Consider the following 22693-nt stretch of genomic DNA (forward strand, 5'->3'; position numbering starts at 1 on the left):
TTTTCTTCAAATAAGCAAGCGCTATAGATCCAAATAGCATTTGCACCTCAGTCTTGTTGATAAGTATTAAGAAATAGATATATCCTTATCTCGAAGTGTTCTGTGACCCATTTAGCATAAATAAATACCCGAGGTGGTTATTTATTGCTGTCACACCATTACCTGACCAAAGTAGAAGTGGCACTATACAGTACCAACTATTCATGAAGTTTTAGAAAGAAACTCTGAATGTTGCTGTAATTTTCCCAAAATGATTACATAGCCAAACATCTTTTATGAGCAGAGTCCCCCACAGGTAGATATTTCCAAAGCAGAATTACTAGTTGAACAAGAGCATTGCTTTTACCTAACTAACACTCTGACAGTAGCCCTGGACTTCAGTATTAACCGCAGGGGATTAAAAGACTCAAACTATTAACTGAATTTATTGTGATTATTTCACAATGTATACATAAGTCATGTTGTTACACCTAACAGTGATACACGTCAGTTATATCTCAATAAAAAGACAACACTGAGCAAGTGCATAATATTTATAGGACAGTTACAGCACTATAGCAAAGTCTCCAAACATCTATACCAGTAAAACACCTCTGATCATCTAGCATCCTGGTCCTGTTTGAGGAGTTGATCCTGCTCTTGCTCACTTACACTCATGCATGCTTGAGATTTCACTAGCCTTGGGTAGTTGACTTATTAGAACAAGTTGTATCCTCATTAAACAGCTCATGGCATAGCCCGTTTACCTCATTTATTCTCACAGAGGGTGCTAAAATAATACACATTCTCAGTTGAGCAAAAACCCAACACCCGTGAAGACTTTGTGATACAGGGCGAAAACTGGGTTGAGAAATATGGAACGGTCTGCATGAGTGGAAACAAGTTATTTTAAAATCTGAATGGCTTTGATGGAATCATGAAATCGAGAGCGAAAGTATGTATATATGATTGTTTTTCTGCATATCCCTAAATTCTACTCTTTGCTTAATCAGACTCCATAGTAATTACTTCGCGAGGTCTTTATAACAAAGTACAAGTGTATAAAAGATTGAAAGGAGCCATGCACTCAAAGACCAAACATTTTCGTCTTTCACCAGATCCCAACTAGCCAACTTCTACCTCAAAGTATTGAAACGCATGTATCCTAAAACAGTATTTATTGAGAAATTAAGTTCCAGACACCCTTATTAGTTTTTTATACGAATTACACGATCCTCTTTGATTCCCTCAACTCCCGAAGTTAACATGCAAATTTTACCGATGAAACAAGTGGTGGGACCTGGATAGTGTGTGCGTGAAATACCGTGTCGCAGTAAAAGTCTACGAGGACGAGCTAAACAGACATGTCATTCAAGGTCCCTTGGCCCCTGGTCAGTTTTGTAAATTTTAGCCCACAAACCAAAAGAGCAAAGCCAAAGACCTTTTATTTGCTATAATTCAAAAGATTTCCATTCAAGTTTAGCTTCAAATTACCATCTTACCGCGAGTGCGCTGGCTGCTAAGAAGAAAGTCGCATTTTTTTTTTTCTTTTTTACTTAAACGGGTCGAGCAGAATCTAGTCTCCGCCCTTAAATTCAATTCTCAGCGCCGAAGGACCCCCGAACTGACACAGCGTCAGAACCCACGCGGTGGAAGAAAGAGGCGGCGCTAGGGCCCGGAAGAGCAGCAGACGCCGGCCGATTCGGGTTTCCGGGTTGGGCGTGTTGTTGGCGGCCCCGGTCACGTGAACGCTCTGTCACATGACCGCGCTTAAGGGCTTCGTATAGAGAGTGTGATAGGACGTGTTTGGATTGGGGAAAAAGGTGGGCGGTGGGGCAGAATGGCGGCCCACCTGTCCTACGGGCGAGTGAACTTGAACGTGCTGCGCGAGGCGGTGCGTCGGGAGCTGCGCGAGTTCCTGGACAAGTGCGCGGGAAGCAAGGTGAGGGACGGGAAGCAGGGACAGCGCCCTCGGCCCCCGTCCGGCCTGGCCTAAGCCCGTCCGACCGCCGGAGCTCCCGGTGTATGAGGACCCCGGGAACCACGGGTCCCACAGCCCGAAGTCCGCCTGGCATCGTATTGTTTTGTGGCAGCACAATCTGCCACCGTGATGTCTCGCCCCTTGGTGAACCAGCTGACAGCGGGACCGGTGAGGCGGGCCTGGTCTAAGGACGTAGATGGTGGGCCACTCTTCGTTACAACGTGTCCTTACAAATCATACCTTCCACAGTGTGCGAAGCACCAACACCTTACAACCTGCTGCTCACACGGATTATGAGAGAAGTCGAAGTTATTCGAGGTTTAATGTGACCTTACTGAAATAGGATTGTCTCTCCTGTTAGACGTTTCCTAGCACCCACCTCACAATGGAATCAGAAACTGTAGGTCGGGGGCTTTATGGGATTTCTTTTAAGTGGTATTACCTCTACCCTATCCCCTTAGGATTTATCGGTCCCCTTAAGTACCTGGTAGTACAACGCAAGAGAAAAGGAGAACTGAGGAAAGTCAGGAATCAATCTTAGAAAAAAATAGAACCCCAAGAGGTAGAGTGGGTGCTAGCAGCTATTGAGAGAAGACAGCAGGCTAAGTCCTAGATGCCTAGTTCAAGCTCAAGATGTGATAAGATCGTGGACTGGATCATTGTCAGTATTCTGGTTGGAATATTGTACTAGACCTTTGCCAAGTGTTAGCGTTGGAGGAAAACGGAGAAAGTGCACAGGAGGTCTCTCCGTATTATTTCTTACAGCTGAATGTTGATCTACAGTTTTCTCAATAAAAATTTCAGTTAAAAAAAGAAAAAGAAATGACACCAGAGTTTAGCAGGAGAAATGCTCATAGAGCATTTGACGGATGGGGTCAGTAAGTTCTAGGTTAGAGTCCTGACCCCCTTCTACTACGTATAAGGTCTAAGGTCCCTATATGGCCTGGGACATGTTACTTAAATTTTCTGAGCCTTTTGAAATGTCCTCTTTCGTCAAAACTAGATTTGTAATACCTAATCAGAGGTTTTAATTTTATATAATTGGGTTACATGATACTTACGTACAAAATAGGTCGACTGTTGCCATTGGCGGTTTATATGTTCAGTCTAATCATTAATACCATGACACATACACAACAAACTACGTTTCTTCTTCCATTGAGGACAATAGTTGAGTCTCGTCTTTCCCGAGACCGACGGTAGCATCACTTGCTCCTGATGCTCTTTTACTTTAGACCTGTAGGATAGGGATGTTGTCCGAGGCTATTAAAATCTTTGTTAATTTGGAGTTCGAAGCAGATATTCCTACTTTGTATGACTGCTGTGTTCTGTTGATGTTTTTGAAATTCCTGATATTAACCATAATAAGAGAATGTTTCTCCTCTCTTACAGGCGATAGTTTGGGATGAGTACCTCACAGGGCCGTTTGGCCTGATTGCACAGTATTCACTACTGAAGGTAAATGAGCTTTTGGGGTTTTGTTCAGGGATTAACAATTCTAATAGCAACAATAATAGGATTTTACCCTTCTTCCTGAGTAACTGGCTTGCAAAGCTGTTTGGTCCTTATAAACACTGATACTAATTTGTGACTAACATTTTGTATACAATGGTCCTTTGGCCTGTGATACTATACTAACTCTAATTTTAGGGAAATTATTAGCATTCTATTATGTGATCATTACCTGGTGTCTTTGATAGTTCATCATGTGAGTGTCATTTGAATTCAGATTCAATAGCAGTAACTTCAGCCAGAAACTTGATCCTTTATACATCTGGCTTTGGGAAATTAAATTTTGATAATTAACTATTAATATGCATTTGACTGGGAGTGTTTATGATGTCTCAATCTGGATATGATGGGTAAAGACAGATTTTTTGATTAACTTTATGTGTGTTTTCCTAGGAACATGAGGTGGAAAAAATGTTCACACTTAAAAGAGGTCGTTTGCCAGCAGCCGATGTCAAGAATATTATTTTTTTTGTCAGACCCAGGCTAGAATTGATGGATATAATTGCTGATAATGTGCTCAGGTATCTCTTAGAGCTTATGTTTGGTCCAAAAGAGGTTGGTCCTTCAGGAAGTTTTAACATCCTGAGCTGCTCTTTGCAACCCCGTTTTCTTGCCAGTACATCAGAAGATGGTATTTTGGAAAACTGGGACGGGGTGAAAGAGTATCAGAGGGGGAATGGGAAACGTGAAGTTTTTCAGTTTGAGATGGGAGGTTTATCATATAACCCCATTCTTTCAGGAGAGCTAAATCTTTGAACCTGTATCAATAGCGAGGACCCCAATTCAAAACAAAACAAAGCAAAACGAAAAACCGCTAATGGTTATTTTTTCAATATACTGAATGTAGTGTGCTTGAATTTCATAAGCAAAATAAATAAGAGCTGATCAAAATTTAACGTAGCCTCCAATCTATAGAGGAAATTCTCCCAGCCCAGTCTGCCCTCTAGTGCAGTCGATTGATGTGGCCCCTAAAAGCTTAAAAGCAAATGGGCTATTTTGGGAAATCCACTGTCAAGGTTAGTAGAGTGGGAGTTAAGAATGACCTTTCTAAATGTAAGACTCTATATCACTGTGATGATTTGGTTTAAAGAACCATTTGTTTTCAGAAAGACACCGATATCCTGTTTCAATAAACCTGAGAGCTTTACTGCCTCATGAATAGTTTAAGAGAAAGCTAGAAAATGCATCGCGGAATAGTGGCTATGAATCAATGCTGCTTTCCTGCCAGGGATTAAAAAAAGAAGAGCGTGAGAGAACAACTGTAACAATTTGATCTGAAAGTCAATGTTTGTATGTTTATCTGGCCAGCATTTATTTAGTGCCTGCTGTGTACAGGCATAGAGCCAGGCTCTGGGAATAAAATAAGCAAAATAGTCTGTGACTCTATGGAGCTCATAAGCTAACAAATATTCCTTTTCTTACAGCGAAGACAGACGTGGTCCAGCCAGAGACTTCCATATTTTGTTTGTGCCACGTCGTAGCTTATTGTGCGAACAGCGGCTGAAGGACCTGGGTGTTTTGGGCTCCTTTATTCACAGGGAGGAGTACAGCCTAGATCTCATTCCCTTCGATGGGGATCTCTTATCCATGGAGTCGGAGGGCGCGTTCAAAGTGAGTCTGACATTTTCTTTTTTAACGTCAGAGTTTAACTTTTGCCAAATTTAGGAGCACAACCGTGTCAGGGTTATGTTTAGTTTGCATTTCCTTGGTGACCGTGAAGCTGAACCTTTTCATATGTTTATTGATGTTTAAGATTTTTTTTTCTTCAGTAAATTGTAAATTGCTTGTTCATTTTCTTTGCCCATTCTTTCTTTTCGAGGAACTCTTTGTAGAGTCTGGGTTACAAAAGCTGCAAATATCTTCTCCCGGTCTGTGGCTTGTCTTTTAATTTTATAATATCTTTCATCGTGTAGACATCTCCAGTTATGAAGTAGTTAAATTTTTGTAATAATAGCTTTATCAAGACATAATTCACATACCAAAAATTTCACCCTTTTTAAGCGTGCAACTCAGCGGTTTTTAGTGTATTCACAGAAATGTGCAGCTGTCACCACTTAGCCATCACCAATCTGCTGGAGTCTCTGTGGATCCGATGATTCTGGAGATGTCTTATCGATGAGATCGTAACGTGGCCTTTTGATCTAGCCTTTTTCTTAGCACAATGTTTTCAAGCTTCATCGGTGTTGTAGCATGTTTCAGTAGGAAGCTTTTTATTGTCAAATACTATTCCATTGTAATGATATCCAGCGTTTTATTTATCATTCATCTGTGATGGACAATTGACTTTCACTTTTTGGCTGTCATGATGCCATGAACGTTCATACAAGGTTTCGTGTGTACACTTGTTTTCATTTCTCTTAGCTATCCCTAGGGTTGTAACTGCAGGGTCATATGGTTAAACGCTATGTTTAACATTTTGTGGACCTGCCAAACCATTTTTCAGTGACTGCACTGTTTTATACTCCCACCAGCAGCAGATGAGGGTTCCAATCTTGCATCCTTGTCAATACTTGTTATTGTCTATCTTTTTAAATTTCATCCTAGTGGATGTGAAGTATTAACACATTGTGGCTTTGATTTGCATTTCTGTCATGACTAATGATATTGATCATCTTTTCATGTGCTTATTCCTATATCTGCTTTTAGAGAAGTGTCTGTTCAGATCCACGGTACGTTTTTAAAACTGAGTTTTTATCCTTTCATTATGAGTTTTAAGAATTCTTCATATATTCTGGAAACAAGTCCCTCTTATCAAATATACAATTTGCAAATATTTATCCCATTCTTTAGGTTCTTTTAACTTTTTTGGTGAAAGTGGTATCCTTCAATGTACCAATGTTTTTAATTTTGATGAAGTTCAGTTTATTTATTTCTCTTGTTGCTTATGTTTTTGGTGTCATATCTAAGAAATCATTGCCTAATCCAAGGTTATGAATTCACACCTGTATTTTCTTCAACGAGTTTTACAGTTTTAGTCCTACATTTAGGTTTGACCTCACCCTGAATTTATTTTTATGTGATGTAAGAGTCTAACTTCATTCTCATGCACATGGATATCCATTTGTTCCAGCACTTTCCATATTTAATTGTCTTGATTCCTTTGTCGAAAATCAGTTTCCATAAACGTGTTTATTTCTGGTGTCTCAGTTCTGTTCCATCGGTCATCATGTCTGTCTCGTGCCAGTGCCACACTGTCTTGATTACTATAGCTTTGCAGTAAGCTTTGAACTTGGGAGGTGTGAGCCCTCCAGCTTAAAGTAGTTAAATATATCCCTTTTCTTCTCTAAGTTTGTGCTTTTTGAGTCTTAATAAATCCTTCTCCACCCTGAAGAGGAAGAATCTTATATTTTCCTTTAAAAATTGTGAAGTTTCGCTTTTCATATTCAGGTCTCTAATCCCGCTTGAATAGTGTATTTCTGTGGCGTGTGTGGTGTGAGGTAGGGAACTAGGTTATTTTTCCCACATGGGTGAGCAGTTTTTCCAGCAGTATTTTTCCCCACTGACTGTTTTCAGCGTGTTTATTAGTGAATGTGCACAGCTTTGTTCTCTAGTTCTAAAAGGGTTCTTGCAAATGTAACTTTATATATTTTTGAATTTGCCATCTTTATTTCAAAGAATACTTTCTTTCATAAGAGCATTATTTCATCTTTAAAAATGTAATTTGAAAATGTTTTATAAATGTAATTTGTGCACATGGAAAATTTATTTAAGTAAGAAAGGGCACAGAGTGAAAATTAAGCCACTCTCCACCCCATAAACTGCCAGTTCCTTCCCAGAAACAATCACTAATTCTTTTTAGTTTTTTGGAGATGATTTATGCAGCTACAGCTCATAGTGTATATAATACCCTCCCACTTTGAAACAAATGGTAACGTCGACTATGTAACCTTGGTATCTTGCTTTATTCTTTTAATAAAATATCCTGGATCATTTTCTACCATATAAGAGAATAGTTCCTTATTCTCGATTGAAACCGCATAGTGTTCCACATTTTGAATGTACCGTAACTTATGAAAGCAGTCCCCTTTCAAAGGACACTTCGTTGTTTCTCATCTTCTGCTGTTAGAGGCAGTGCTACAATGAATGACCGTGCACGGGTCACATTTGTCGTTTGACTTTGCTTATGGTAGTTTTTGCCACATGTGGTTTCTTATCGTAATCACGTTTATCTGTCTCCTTTGATTTATGGATTTGTGACGCTGATGCTGCTGGTCTAGAGACTAGAACTTTTGGAAATCACTGATGTCGTACAAAAGATTATTTGAAATGTTTTCTTCCCCAGCATTTTGTTGCAATGATCACCACTTCGAAAGAGTTGACAAGAGGCAGGACTCAGTGGCACCGCTGTTTAATTTTATAACCAAGAGTTTCTTGCTCATTCTTGCCATATTCCCCCATTGGTTTGCTTACGCTAAACCTCGTCCACTGAGGTACAGATTCATGCCCACCAACATTTTCTATAAAAAAAATTCAAACATACAGGAAAGTTGAAAGAATTTTACAGGGACCACCCGTATATCTATCACCTAGATAAGTTTTTGCTATGTTTGCTTTATCAATTATCTATAGTGGTATACCCACAAATAATTAACTCACATTGTGTAATTAATGTGAATTGGTAGCAGCTGAGGAAAATTTGTCCTGGCATGACAAAACTTGTCCAGAGGGGAGAGTTGCTGTTTATTTAACCAGAGATTTGCGCAAAAAAAAAAAAAAAAAGGATGATTATTTTCTGCTGAGAGCTTCAAGCTACGGGCTTTGTGTGTTCATTAAGATCCTGTTTAGAAGTCCGAGTGGTAAAGCTAAGGGTTCTAGTTAATGTTAGTGTCAACCTCGATTTCTTATGGAGTAGAGGTCATTTTACTTATTTATGTGATTTTTAAACAGTGTAATTTAGCATTTCTCGGCATCAGAACGCATTCTAGATCTTTCTGTGCTCTTAGGATATGATTATAATCATCTTCTTTGTACTGTACAAACATAGGAATTAGAATTCTGCTCAGTTTAGTGCTCAATAACAGCGCTGGACATATTGTGACCTTCATTTGTATATAGAAAAATCAGTATTATAAAATCCATCTCCTTTGCAAAAACAAGTTTAAAAAATGCTTCGCAAGGTATTCCATTGTGTAGGCATGTGGGACTTTGAAGTCAAAAAATTGTGTATTTAAATGTTAATGGCCATTGGCCTTTGGGCCTCCCAAAGTGCCCTCATGGCTTGAAATACCATGTGGCATTTCACAGGTGCAGAATAAAGTCAAGATAGTGATACAAATAATCACCCCACCACCAATTACATTAGAGCAAAAAGTTCAATATCTTTTTTACATCTTTTTTTTTTAAAAAGATGGAATTATAAAAGGAATATCTTGGCAATAACACTTTTTAAGTTAAAAAAATATATGTATGAATGCCCTTCTGAGAAATGTTCCCGAATATGTTTTTTTCTTGAATTTTCTTGATTAGCCCTGCTCTAATCAAGAGTTTAAAAGTAATTTTGACAGAAAGTATATCTTTAGACATTCTCAATTTTGGCCTCTCATATTCAGCGAAATGTTAAAATACTCCAGACTTGCCCTCTCGTCCTTAGTCCCTCACCTGTTGGTGTCCCCTCCTTCCTGGCTTCGGACGCTAGAGATGCACGTGGGGGAGGGGTACAGTGTACCATTTTGACTTAGGAGTGCATGATGGTTGTAAAAAATCCAATTTCTAATGAAAGTTAACCTTTTTCAAGCAGTTACTATATGTTTCAGGTGTTAGGATTAAATGTTTTATACACATTTTTCTCATTTAATCCTTACATTATATAGAATGTACTCCCTTCTACAGATAAATAAATTGAGGCACAAAGAGGTTATCTAATTGGCCTAGGGAGCAGCTGGGAGGTGACACCTTGAGTCCAGAACCTGTACCCTACTTACCAGTGTCAAAACTGAAGGCTCCCTCTCTCACTTCTCAGCTGGTTTTGTGCGTATTTATTTTTTAGCCTTTTTTTCTGATGCAAAAAAAGATATATTTTTATATACTTTACAAAACACACTTTGTATAGTTTATAAACTAAAATGTGTTTTTTTAAATGAGATTATGCTCTAAAAGGTTGTTCAGCTACCCCTTTCCTCTCTCAAGATGTTATGGCCTTCAATTGTTGCTCATATAAAAGAAAATCTGCCTTGTGTTTGTAAAAACTGCAAAGTATTCTGTCGTGTGGTCCTCTGGGACTTTGGGAGCCAAAGAATATGTGCCTTTGTGGGTATTAGCATGTGGCCCTCGCTGAATGTTTTACTAGAGTTGACACTGACCACAGCGAGTGAGAGAACCCATGTAAGTATTAATCAGTAGTTTATTCAAGAGCTGGTAAACTAAGAGCTGGCATGCCTGGTGAACGCTTTTCTTCCAGAAGGGGCTGCCCCAGGGGAATCGCTTCCACAGCTGCACCCTGACAGCAGAGCTGCTGGCTTCATGGCCTAGAATGCCACACAGCAGCTTCGTAAAAGGGGCCTGAGTCCCAGGTGGAGTGGTCTCACCGCCTGCAGTGGGGCCCCTCTCCCCGGCAGGCACCCCCAGCAGGCTCCCAGATGACCCTGGCTTGCAGTAAGGATCCTTGCTCCCCACAGGAGTGCTACCTGGAGAGCGACCAGACCAGCCTCTACCACGCAGCCAAGGGGCTGATGACCCTGCAGGCCTTATACGGGACAGTCCCCCAGATCTTCGGGAAAGGAGAGTGCGCCCGGGTAAGAAACAGGGTGTCCCTGGTGGCCGAGGGAGGCCCCCTAGGACCCAAAAAGGGGGAGGAGTGGGGAGCTATTTACAAACAAGGCCCGTCAATCCTTTTTATTTGGGAATTCGACTCCTTGCTAAAATTTATTCGTAACCCCCAAATCCATACGCAGGGTTTCGTGGATACCCTCAAAGCGGCAAAACACCGGAGTTGCCCAGTGTGCGGCAGCTGGGGTCGGACACAGTGCGCTCTGCCCTCTCGTTCCGGCTCCCACACTGTAAACGGTGTCCTTTTGGGCCACCATGTGGCGCCACACACTACCTAACGCCACATATTTTGCATTTCTGTTCTTTTTGTTGGTGATTTTGCTATTAAAACGGCCCCGGTATAGTGCTGAAGTGCTATTTAATGTCCAAGAACACAGGAAGGCTGAGATGTGCCTTAGGGAGGAGACACGTGTGTCAGAAAAGCTGGCCTTCCTCGTGGGTGGGAGTGCGTTGGCCCTACGAGCTCATGTTATGAATCAACAATCCATATTAAAGTGTCTTTAAACAGAAACACACACTAAACAAGTTTACATATTGATCATTTGCTTGTGGGAACCTCACCCATCCCATGGCCCCCCACTCCCCGGGGAGCAGTGGTTCAGTATTCACTATCCATGTTCATGGTGACTTTACAGAACAGAACCACCACCAATAACAAAAACGGACTGTATCTAATTCTCTGCCTCATTGAGAAATAGCGGCTGCCATTGGCCAAAGTATGATTGCTGACATGGGTCGCCGGCAGCAAATGCTTTTCTGTAGCTGCTTATTTCTTACCAGTCTCACTCTTCCACCGTTTTGCTCCTGCTTTTACTTTTTGGATTGTCTTTCTGTTTTTAGCTGACTTTTAAAATCTGCTAATTCCCGGGAGGGTCCCGCCTGATCCAATGTTTTGTTTCCAGCAAGTGGCCAATATGATGATTAGGATGAAGAGAGAGTTTACAGGAAGCCAGAATTCAGTATTTCCGGTTTTTGATAATCTCCTGTTGCTTGATCGAAACGTGGATTTATTAACGCCTCTTGCCACTCAGCTCACGTACGAAGGACTCATTGATGAAATTTACGGCATTCAGAACAGTAAGTAAAGTGACATCTATTTTTGCTAATAGGTAATCTGATAAAAATATCAAAAAGGTCATTTTTTAAGAAGGTATTTTCTTTATATATAAATCAGAATATTTGAAAAAATATATAAATACTGACTTTTGACTTGTAGACACTGGGATTAAACAGCATCTGAGTGAACTGCTGTTTCCGGTCACACAAGGGCTGGCCGGATGTATAGTGTTCAGGACTGTGCCTGTCCCCTGGGAGCAGAGGCCATCGTTAAACACAGGCTGGTACTGCAGTTTGGTGGCTGGCAGTCGTGCAGGAAAACTGTGGGAGAGGCGGCCTTGGAGCTGGGTTTGGAGAGAGGGGGTTGCTATAAGGGACAGGCTCATAATAAAAGCTGGGAATGGTGAAGCGACCAGCTTGGTAAAAGCAGAGAACAGAGCCGAGGACGTATCCTGGGGGAAAGGAGATTGGGGACACTAGGTGGAAGACTGAAGGCCTGCAAGAGTTTAAGTGTGATGGGTGATTGGGTCAGAGGTCACAAATGGGTTTGGTTTGCTTTGGGCCCACATGATGTTTGTTTGTTTCTGTCCTTATTTAAAATTTGAGAAAATTTTAATAATACTTCTGATCAAAGTGTACTGTGATCATGGAAACATCAAAACCTCAGTGCTGTATACCATTTTTCTCTGAAGCCGGCTCACATCGCTCCTGAGTGGGAAAAGTCTGTTTTGTGCCTGGGCGCTTGATCGGTCCTTCTGGGACATGCGCACAGGTGCTCGTTCTCTTGCACTGTTGTCCAGGTTACGTGAAGTTGCCCCCAGAGAAATTCGTGCCCAAGAAACAGGGTGATGGGGGGAAGGATCTCCCCACGGAAGCCAAGAAGCTCCAGCTGAACTCGGCCGAGGAGCTCTATGCTGAGATCCGGGACAAGAACTTCAACGCAGTGGGCTCCGTGCTCAGCAAGAAAGCCAAGGTGATCTCGGCGGCGTTTGAGGTGAGCCAGTTCTGTTGTCCTCTTGCTACTCTTGTCACAGGCTGGACTGCCCACCCACGAGGACAGTGACAGCTGCGCACAGATACAGCCACTGAGCATGGCTTCCTCGTCCTCAGAAACCGTAAACTCTGCTATTGGAGGACCCATGGGTTTCTTTTCAAACTTCTTCGACCCGGCAGAGGAGATGTTGTGTTAAGGTTTTCTCTCATTTGGGGGGCCGGGCACAGGGAGCAATGTTTGCAGCATGCTAGCTTTTGTCATAAACATGCATTTTACTGTCTTCTTTTGAATTATTTCCTACCTCATTTAAGAGGAAGCCAGCTGTACTATAAATAGAAGTTCCTCTCTAATGAACTTGCAGTCTGGGGTGAAAGCTCCCAGTCTGGCCGACCTGCCAGTCCCGGCAGATACCGTGGGTGATAATGACAGTGAAATCCCCAGCGCCTGAGTTTGTTAATTGGCAGCTTCATCACCACCTTCCTGCCCCCTCTTGCCCAGCCCCTGCTTCAGTCTTGGCGAAGCTCGATTCTGAAACATGGGAGAGCAGTACAGTGATAGACTCTGAATACCTAGAATTTAGAAGCACAAGTTGGGAGAATTTTTGAAAACGAATTTTTCACTGACTATGTATTTCCAGATTTCATCTTTCTTAGGAATGATATTCATTAGTTGATTTTCATATTTCTGAAGTTGCTTTTGGTTTAAATTGATCACATTTTGCAAAAAATGTATATATATTTTCTCATCACTACACAAGATTCACTTTGTTCACAGACAATATTCAAGTTTGAGGTTCGGGAGTCAGAATGGATTTTTTTTCTCTTCTAGGGGAAGCTTTTTACTATATATATTTCCCTCTTAACATAATGCTTCCTTTTAGTGTTTTATTCAGAAATTTTTGTGGTTCACATAATACTGTCCCCCCAAAATACTCAGATGCCCACAAAATAACGATCCCAACACAAGCCAGTGCATGGAAAGAGAAAACCTTAGGCGTTTGCTCTCCACGGAATTACTCGTGCTTTTACCAGGCATCGTGAACTTATCTCTTCTGTTTTACTACGTAACGTTGGAGCCGGCTTTGGCCTGATTTATTTGTATTCCGTTCTTTCTTTCGCATTTACATAAATTAATCGTCTTCTGAACCACGCAAGGAACATAGTACTTAAAAGTGAGTGTCTGCCCTGCTCAGAGGTTCTGCCATTCTGCCTGTTGCAGGAAAGGCACAACGCTAAGACAGTGGGGGAGATCAAGCAGTTCGTTTCCCAGCTGCCCCATATGCAGGCGGCGAGGGGCTCCCTTGCGAACCACACCTCGATTGCAGAGCTGATCAAAGATGTCACCAGTGAGTATCCTGTGGTGCGACAACGTTTGTCTGAGCTGGCCTGCACGCAGTGTCTGCCGCCATGGTCCTTGGCAGCAGAATACAGTCCAGGGAAAGTCAGCTCTGTTTTAATGTGGTGCATGATTCTCAGTGTTAAGCGTACGCGTGTTCATGATTAAAAGTCTTCCATTTGTGGTCAACTCATTTCTTTTATTATTAAAATAATATAATCATGTGGTCATATACTTGGAATATTGATAAGAGAAAAGAATTCTTTCAAAATTTGTCACCATAATATGAGGAGGTTAATTTTTCAGTCTAGTTTTTTTCCTGTTGTTAAGGATTATTTAATTAGAGCAGTGTGATGTTTCTGGTTTTTTGATTTTCCCTTGAAAACTTCCTGCAGAATTGGCGTAGAGAGCACATGTTGAGTGTTTCGAAAGAGCTCGGAAGGTGCGTACTAAACCAAAAGCGAGTTTATTCATCATCACACAGGCTGGAAAAGCTGACTAGGAGATTGTTCGGTGCTCCGTACTGAGTATACTTGGAATCTTAAATACAGCCCAGTGTCAGAAACTCAGTTCTTTGTTTTCACATTAATAGAAATTTATTGAAATTGGGTTGAACCTGATGATAAAAGTGAATTGCTCTAGGGCAATTGGTTTTCGTGGATATTGGGGCAAAATCCTTGAGACCTGTTTTTTGAGCCCTAAGGATAGCAGAGGGGTACAGCAGTCGACTATATCCAGATGTAACTTAGGAGTACAGGGTTGTGGGGTTTTCTATGCTTTTAGAAGATTCTTGTCAGGTGACGATTTCAACCTTTCGCTTGCTTTCTTTTTGGCACGTCTTGTTTCTTAATTTCTAAGTTGCGGATTTTCTACATTTTAGCTTCTGAAGACTTCTTTGATAAATTAACAGTGGAGCAGGAGTTTATGTCTGGAATAGACACTGATAAGGTATGTAAACAATAAAACTGATCTAACAAATAACTGATAGTTTATCTAACAAAGATTACGGCTATAAAAGCAATGGCTTTGACTGCAGTATCTTGCGTAAATATTTTTAAGAGCAAATGCAAAATGCGAAAATACAGATTTCATCAAGTAACAGACATTCAACATTACTCTGGGGGAGCAGTTTCTACAATGCACACAGGGAGGTGAGAGCTGGCCCTGAAATCTAGGAGCTGTAAGGGCTGTGATCGAGTGAGGTACTTGCTTTTGGAGAGAACTGGTCGTATAATTCCTTTATATATCCACCTCCATTAATACATTAATAAGATTTCAATGTATGAAAATTTCCATCTTCTAAAAAAATTCCTGCTACTGGTCATTTCCACGTTACTGAGAACAACGAGGTCACACGTGCCTCCCGGGAGGTTGTCCGCGAGGCAGATGAGTCCAGGCAGGCATTCGCAGTGCCGGTGTGTCCTTGCCAGCCTGATGGCTGGTGCGTTTGCGCGGTGGCTGAGGGTGTGCGTGGCAGGGGCTGGAGGGGGCGAGGGAGTGTGAGAAAAGAATGAGCCATTCTCCCACACAGATCCTTTATTTGACTTTGAAAACTAATAGTATATATCACATTTTTAGAGGTCCCTAAACCAGATGCCAGTATATGTCTATACTTTGTTTCCAGGTCAACAGTTACATCGAGGATTGTATTGCCCAAAAGCATCCGCTCATCAAGGTGTTAAGACTAATTTGCCTCCAATCCGTGTGCAATAGTGGACTCAAACAAAAAGTTTTGGATTATTACAAAAGAGAAATTCTCCAGGTTAGTATATTTGTAAATTACTAATTTGCCAAAGGAGAAAACATCTTTTAAAAAAAATACTTCCCAAATCTGCTATTTTGGTATATGATTTCCACTGTCTTCTAAATTTTTTAACTCCTAGAGAGATGGTCCTTGGTGTTGCATTGCGTCTTGTATTTGCATAGTAATAGCCGCTCATGTTGACTGAGCATTTACTAGGCCAGGCCCCTGGTTCTATTGGAAGAACTATTATGTGTGGTCATTTGTTTAACTGTGACAGCAGGTCTGTGAGTCATCCCATTTTATGGATGATAAAACTGAGGCACAGAGTAGTCATGGAACTGCCCCAAGGTCACCCAGCCAGTAAGGGGCTGAGCCAGCGCTAAAATTCAGGCACCTGCGGTCTGGTGCCCATTCTCTCACCAGCCAGTATTCGACAGAAGAAGAGAATTCTCTGCAAATTTCTAATAATAATTCCTTACCAGACTCAAATTAACCCTGTGTTACTTTATAATAAGAAAAGCCCACTGTTTGCAAATGCCTCAGGCAGGATTTATTTGCTAGTATCAGTCACAGCGAAGTACATTACTGTTAAAACTAAATGCTCAGATTTTTGTTTTTGTCTTTTTAAAAATTACACAAATAGCACATGCGTCCTTGTCATATAATGCAGAAGTACATGGAGCAAAATGTGAACATCCCTGCACCCCACTCCCAGCCCCGTCCCCCCCAGATAAGACCAACGTCAGCAGTTTGGCTAGTGTGCGTCCACATTTTCTTCTTATATTTCCATACTAAGCAAGTTTATACACACAGCCTGTGGGGCGAGACTGGCTGGATCCAAGCCAGCTCTGTCGCTATTAGCCATGTGGCCTTGGGCACATTAAAATGGAGATGATAATATTATCCACCTCGTGGGGTTATAACAAAGATGAACGAGTTAACGTATGTAAAGTGCTTAGAACACAGCAGTGCCCCGCACACAGACAGTATAAGTATCAGCTATTATTATTGTTATTATTTACTAATAATTTTTTAAAAGAAATCAAGCCCTTCTATACATAGTATTCTATTATTATATATTTTTTGTCCTTAAGAATATATCCAGAAAATCATTCTTTTCTCTTCTCAGAATGTATAGGTCTACCTCATTTTTTTAAATAGCTAATTATATCCCGTATAAATATATACTATACAGCTGACCCTTGAATGATGCAAGAGTTGAAAATCCACCTATAACTTTTGACTCCCCAAAAACTTAACTACTAACAGCCTGCTGTTGACAGGAATCCTTACCAATAACATAAACAGCCGATTAACACGTATTTTGTATTTCTGTGTATTATATACTGTATTCTTAGAGTAAAGTAAGTTAGAGAAAAAATGTTATTAAGAAAATCAGAATAAAGAGAAAATACATTTACAGCACAGTATATATTTAGCGAAAAAAAATCCACACACAAGTGGACCCATGTAGTTCAAACCCATGTTGTTCAAGTGTCCACTGTAATTGATCTGATGCTAGCTTGTGTTGGGTCCATAAATTCTGACTTTAAAGTAAACTTTTTAAGTCCCTCTTTGAGGCAATGAGCTGGGTTATTGCAACGGGCAAGCACTTTTAGGGCACGTTTCATCCTCTGTGCTGCCACGTGCTCATGGCAGTCACCACCCGGACTTTGCTACCAGGCCTTGGAGAACAAGCCAAATTGACTTCTTGTAAGCGCTCTGTTTTGAAAGTCGCAGAAAGCCTCCTCCTATTATGACATCCAGGCCAAACAACTTCTCTTGCAGACGTATGGCTATGAGCACATATTGACCTTACACAACCTGGAGAAGGCCGGCCTGCTCAAACCGCAGACGGGGGGCAGAAACAACTACCCAACGATCAGGAAGACGCTGCGCCTCTGGATGGATGATGTAAACGAGCAGGTAAGACCCACTCCTCACTTCTGCGCACCTTAGTCGCTGGTTAACTGTTTGCGACGACAGATGCTACTCCATCTACACATCCACCTTGCTTTCCAAATACAATTTTCTAATGTTTTTGAAAAAGTAATGTGTTCATGTATTGTGTCTACCAGCATCTCCGCAGGAAACAGAGGGTGCTCTCGCACTGCAGAGTTGGAGGAGAGTTTTGTAAAGATGGGAGTGAGGGGACCAGTGAGAGGGAGTGCAGTGGGGAGCTTAAGGGCAAGAGAGGGAGCTGTTCCAGAAACCTCTCCGGGACCTGGAAAAAAGAGCCGTACAGAGAGGCCGGCTTGACAAGACGAGGGATGAGAGGCCTCTGGTCGGGGGACCCAGCCAGCCCCTAGCAGTGTCCCAGAGAGGAAGCCAGGGCAAGAAAACCCTGGCCTCACACTGTGGCCCATGCTCCCGTTTCCGTCTGGCGCCTTCCACTGGCCAGATGCAGAAGGCTTGGCAGCGCGTTGGTACAGAACCTGCAGGTTGGCCGCCTGGGCTCAGCCGAGGAGAAGGGCAGAGAGGATCTGAAAGACGTTCGACACGCAGAGTACAAAGTCAGCCCGTACCCATCTAACCCCCATCCCCACTCAGAGGCAGCCGCTGTAACCCAGATTTTTCTCTCTCCTTCCAGAAAGAGTCTGTGTATATACACTTTTACATAAATGTGCGTGTTCTATACCATTGGTCTCCAAAGCTGGGTGCACCTTGCTTTACATTTATTGTTTATTCCAACCTTTCTAAATTTCTTTTTCTCATTTTCTCTTTTGGTTTTTCATAAGGAAATAATTAGGCCTCCTCTTGCAACAAAAGCTAATAATTAAAGTCTCTATCAATAGCGACATTGCATTATTTTTCCCCAATTGGAATGTAGTACTCTTAATTCCTGTGTTATACAGAGTCAGTGCTGTATTAGTTCATCTCTCTCCACTGTTCTGACCTGCTGTCCCACCCACCCCTTAACACTGTCTTGGAGACCGTTCTGTGATCCACCTCATTTTTAAAAGTTCTTTGTGATTGCTACATAGTGGTGTTGTAAATATCCATTATTTTATGATTCAACTGATAGAAATTCAGGTTGTTCCTGGTCTTTCGCTGGTACATACGATGTTGCAGTTAATATGTTTATGCTTTGGTCTGTTCTCCCCTGGCGTACGAACCCCTCTGTGGGATAGAACCCTAAAAGTAGAATTGCCGAGTTCAAAGGTTATGCACATCGCTGCTCAGCTAGAGTGCCAAGTTACACACCAAGAAGTTTCTTGCCAAATCAAGTAACAATTTTTCATCTTCAGTACCTAGAGATGCTTTAAGTGGCTTTTCAAGATGTGGGTCAAAAGTGAACCTCTGGCTGCTAAGAACAGAGCCTGGGTGGGGCGGATTGGAGCAGGATGGTGGGGAGAGGTCACGGGGAGTTGTTTGCGTTTCTGCCTTCAAAGACAAATCAAATAATTTCGGATCACCCAAAAGCCCCGTCTCCATACCGACGGTCTTTCCCCCCCGTGATTATTTAACAGAATCCCACGGACATATCCTACGTCTACAGCGGCTACGCGCCGCTCAGCGTGCGGCTGGCCCAGCTGCTGTCGCGGCCTGGCTGGCGGAGCATCGAGGAAGTCCTCCGCATGCTCCCGGGGCCACACTTCGAAGAGCGACAGCCGTTGCCCACCGGACTGCAAAAGAAACGTAAGTCTCAGTGCAGGATCTGCAGATAATGTTAGTGCGTTTTCGTGTATTATGCACTTGCTTTGTAAAGTACATTCATTAAGTACTTAGGAGGAGTTCAATATGCCTCTTTTGTTAGTCACTAATGTATATTTTAAGGGCTAGCGCCTGTTATTCCCTCAGGGGTAGCAGCTTTCCGACATCTGAGTTGAGAATCTCAGTCGTTAGAAAAAACATTTGAGATCAAAGTCATGTTCCTAAAAAAAAAAGACAGGAAACAACAGAAAATAAAAATAAAATAGAAAAAAAAATCGCATTCTTGAATTTCAAAAGAGCTGTCTGACCAAGATACGTTTGACATTTTCTTTCTTATGAACGATGCAGTTTTTTAAGAGGTGGGAAGAGAAGCTCCAACAATAAATAATTCTTAATTCTGAAATGTTTAAATTTTAGGTCAACCGGGAGAAAACCGAGTCACCCTGATATTTTTCCTCGGGGGCGTAACCTTTGCTGAGATCGCTGCCCTGCGGTTCCTCTCTCAGCTGGAGGACGGAGGCACAGAGTATGTCATCGCCACCACTAAACTCATGAACGGGGCCAGCTGGCTGGAGTCTCTGATGGAAAAGACTTTCTAGGGCGTTCAGAGTCGACTTAACGAGCGGACTGCAGAATAAACGGCCCCTTGGAAGAAATTGCCGGAAGGGAGTGCAACCCCGTAAAGGAATAACACAGGAATACAGAATTTACTTCAGGATCAGCTTCTTAAATTATGCTGATTTCTCCTTTCTGCTTCTCTCGTGTGTTCCAAATTTCTTCAAGAAAGAAGAATAGAGAATCAACCCGGGTCAAAGAAACACCAGTTGTTCATGTTCTAAGCTCAGGATCTTCATTAGAGACCTCTGGAAACATGTTAAGGATGGTGGGGATGGATAAACTATGCAGCCTCACTAACGGGGCCGGTTCTTAAAGTAAGAAAGCCGGGACTCATGACTCTATATTTGCCTCTTCAGAGCATAGCTAGGTCAGCTCTTTCAAGCAGGTAAGCATGAAAACCGAAGTGGGAAGTCCAACTCCTGATAAGTAGAGCTCAGTTTCTTGAAGGCGCACCGTGCCTGGCGCAGTTCTAGCTGTTGGGGGCTAGAGCTACTATCACCGGGTGGAGATGGCTTTTTCCTGCTGAGTATGGCACATTATATTCGTTGTCACCAATCTCTGTTTTGATTCCTTTCACTTTTGATTTCTCGGCTTTTATAAAGCAAGAGGTCTGAGGAGCTACTTTTCCCATAACGAAGTTTATGGTCTGTCTGATCAGCTACATCTGTGTGGGTCCCAGACTTATCAAGGGGTTTTTACATGGAAGAAGGTAATAACTGGGGAGCAGCTTCCTGAGAATTTAACCATTCAGAGACGCTTTCTTAGCGTACCTGTTATTAACTCCAAGGCATTTCAGTGGTAGCTGCCTCCATGGTGGTCTCAATCTTCCTTCCCATCGTGGGCCCACCGTGCGCTACGGCACCTGCCGCTTCAACATGTTGCAACTCCATCTCTCTGGTGCCTGTCACATGTACTTCTCTAGCAGTCTGTGGCCACTCTCTACTCAACCAACTTGCATTTCCTTTGCTTGAAAACACCTAGCTCCGTTTCAGTCCCTAGTCTGGTGACCTTGGCCTCCCTCTGGCACAGCCTGCTATGGTCTTGGAGTCCAGCAGGCACAGCTGCTACTCGTCCTGCAGGAGACTGCTAGGCTGTGGGAGAGGGATGGGTTGTCGGTGGAGAAGTCGGAAGTCTCCCGCCTGCTCCGCCCCAGTGTCTGGAGGAGTTGAAGCCGAGGAGGGGACCAAGTTGATGGCTTCACAGCCCTTGCCCACGACTCCAGCAAAATTAGCTTGTCCTCCTCTTTGCCAGGGGACCAGAATCGGCATGCCTCCCTACGTGTGGTTTCCATTGTTAATTAGTAACTGTACATGTTTTTCCTCACTTCTTTTCATTAGCTGAATTCTGTTAGGCACATTGCACGTTATGAAAGAGAAATTCTGTATTTTAAAAAAAGCCTCTTTCTTATAAGAATCAGGGATAGAAGAGGTAGTTTTTAAAAGATTTGCTCCCCGTGGATTTAATTTGGCTTCAATGGTCAGTATTTGGAAATGGGCTTAACAAAAAAAACGATTCCTGTTTTAGAAAATCCTTTTCAGACCCTTGTTATCCCAGGGAGATTCATTTATACCTTTCAGCCCCAGCAGTTGTCAGCCTCAGTCACCTTAGAGGATGAAATGTACCTTGTCCCTCAATGTTTTTGCCTCATGGGATTTGGGAATTCAAGTCCAGTCAAGTCTCCTTGGTTGGGTTTTTTGTCCCATGAACAGATACTCAGCTGTGTCTCCTGTCTGCATTCACTCATGACTCTATATTTGCCTCTTCAGAGCATAGCTAGGTCAGCTCCTAAAAACGCATTCCACAGAAGACTTAAAAACATCAATTGCCTCATTTGTATGCAAGTGGAAAGTGGTGAATAATTATATACTATACGCCTTTGTGTCAGTTCATTTAATACTTGAAGCAGTCTTTATCTCAAAGGAGTATGCCCTTACTGAGAAAGGGTATGTGAATGGTACATTTATTCCTGGAGAGGGTAGATTGTTTACACCATGTTGGACTTTTGTCTGTTTGGGTAGGCAGTTCTGCTACACCAGGAGTCCCCTTAAAAAGGAGTCTACATACATAAAGAAGTCTACATAGGCACTGTTTTGTGTCTTACTATACACCTTTGAATTTTAGCTAACAGAGAAATAAGTATTTGAACTATAATTTCACTGTGGAGCAATAGAGTAACGGTTTAAAGGAGGCGGATTAAAAACAGTGCATTTAATTCTTGGAGAGAACTGGGAACGGAAATCTCCATGGGACTTCTAGTCTATTCTAGCTCTGCCCTCACTGGAAAGGAATTGTGATTGGTCATGGCATGCCAGTTTGTCTCTTGTTCTCAGTTGTACATTAAAGACTTGGATTCAAGAAGAAATATTTTTAAAAGTACTAAAATGATCAAAATGTCTACAGACAGGAAGAGGGGCTCTGATAGAAATGGCAAGGCATAGAAATACAGACACCACATAGACTGAATTTTGAACAGATTGAATTATACTCGAGAGCCTGTATTATTTCTCATAGGATTTAATGATGACATACTGCAGAAAATAGAGAATGCCTTTTTGTCATCCAACAGAGAAAAAGGCAGTAATGTAAAATTTCTGATTCTCGTATTTCCAAGTGAATGCATACGAACTTCAAGCCACATAATATTTCTTAGTTGCAGTCACTCTGTTGCTGTAAAATATCCCAAATGGGGTGGTGACTAGAGGCTGCAGAGGCTGGAACACATAGCTGCTTTGAGACATCCGTTCGAAGGATGGGAGAGGTAAAGGGGAACAGGATCAGACCTGTTTTAATAGCCTTCCTTTGTCATCGGTTACTTTGGTGTGGGATGAGGGTATAATGTCAGCCACGCTTGCTTTCTTCTGACTACGCAGGACACGGAAGCCTTCAGATGACCAGTTCTCTGGGGGAGCAATTACCACTCACTGGCTTCCTGAGCGGCTTGATAATGGTCTGCTCTGGTTTTCAGCCGAGCTGCGGCCGGGGCTATGATTTGATAAAAAGAGATCCTGATCAAATTAAAGAGCCATTTGCTTCTGGATGATGATGTTGATAAAAG

The 22693-nt window shown here is 42.1% G+C and overlaps 2 protein-coding genes across 5 annotated transcripts in view; one reads left to right on the forward strand and one right to left on the reverse strand.

Annotated features, from left to right (window-relative positions):
* The first annotated feature begins 1722 nt into the window (after positions 1 to 1722).
* On the forward strand, positions 1723 to 19859 carry VPS33A (VPS33A, CORVET/HOPS core subunit). The gene is made up of 13 exons (XM_011355753.2): positions 1723 to 1921; positions 3353 to 3418; positions 3866 to 3993; positions 4897 to 5083; positions 10087 to 10203; positions 11140 to 11314; positions 12094 to 12287; positions 13506 to 13632; positions 14503 to 14570; positions 15247 to 15384; positions 17155 to 17292; positions 18837 to 19005; positions 19438 to 19859. The coding sequence occupies exons 1-13, from the start codon at positions 1820 to 1822 to the stop codon at positions 19617 to 19619; spliced, it is 1791 nt and encodes a 596-aa protein (XP_011354055.1). The 5' UTR covers positions 1723 to 1819; the 3' UTR covers positions 19620 to 19859.
* Positions 19860 to 20473: 614 nt separating this feature from the next.
* The window catches only part of LRRC43 (leucine rich repeat containing 43), a 33115-nt gene continuing 30895 nt past the window's right edge, over positions 20474 to 22693 (reverse strand). For all 4 annotated transcript variants that reach the window (XM_023528203.1, XM_023528201.1, XM_011356041.2 and 1 more), the window contains one exon: positions 20474 to 20506. In XM_023528203.1, coding sequence (XP_023383971.1) covers positions 20492 to 20506 — 15 coding nt within the window. In that variant the 3' untranslated portion in view covers positions 20474 to 20491. The remainder of the gene's footprint in view (positions 20507 to 22693) is intronic.

Source organism: Pteropus vampyrus, unplaced genomic scaffold, assembly GCF_000151845.1.
Source record: "Pteropus vampyrus isolate Shadow unplaced genomic scaffold, Pvam_2.0 Scaffold23, whole genome shotgun sequence".
Taxonomy (NCBI): Eukaryota; Metazoa; Chordata; class Mammalia; order Chiroptera; family Pteropodidae; genus Pteropus; species Pteropus vampyrus.

Excerpts from the sequence above, each read along its gene's own strand:
- VPS33A (XM_011355753.2), top strand. The coding sequence starts at position 1,820 with ATGGCGGCCCACCTGTCCTACGGGCGAGTGAACTTGAACGTGCTGCGC. Across the intron at positions 5,084-10,086 it reads AGTCGGAGGGCGCGTTCAAA|GAGTGCTACCTGGAGAGCGA; the intron begins GTGAGTCTGACA and ends TGCTCCCCACAG. Across the intron at positions 12,288-13,505 it reads TGATCTCGGCGGCGTTTGAG|GAAAGGCACAACGCTAAGAC; the intron begins GTGAGCCAGTTC and ends TGCCTGTTGCAG.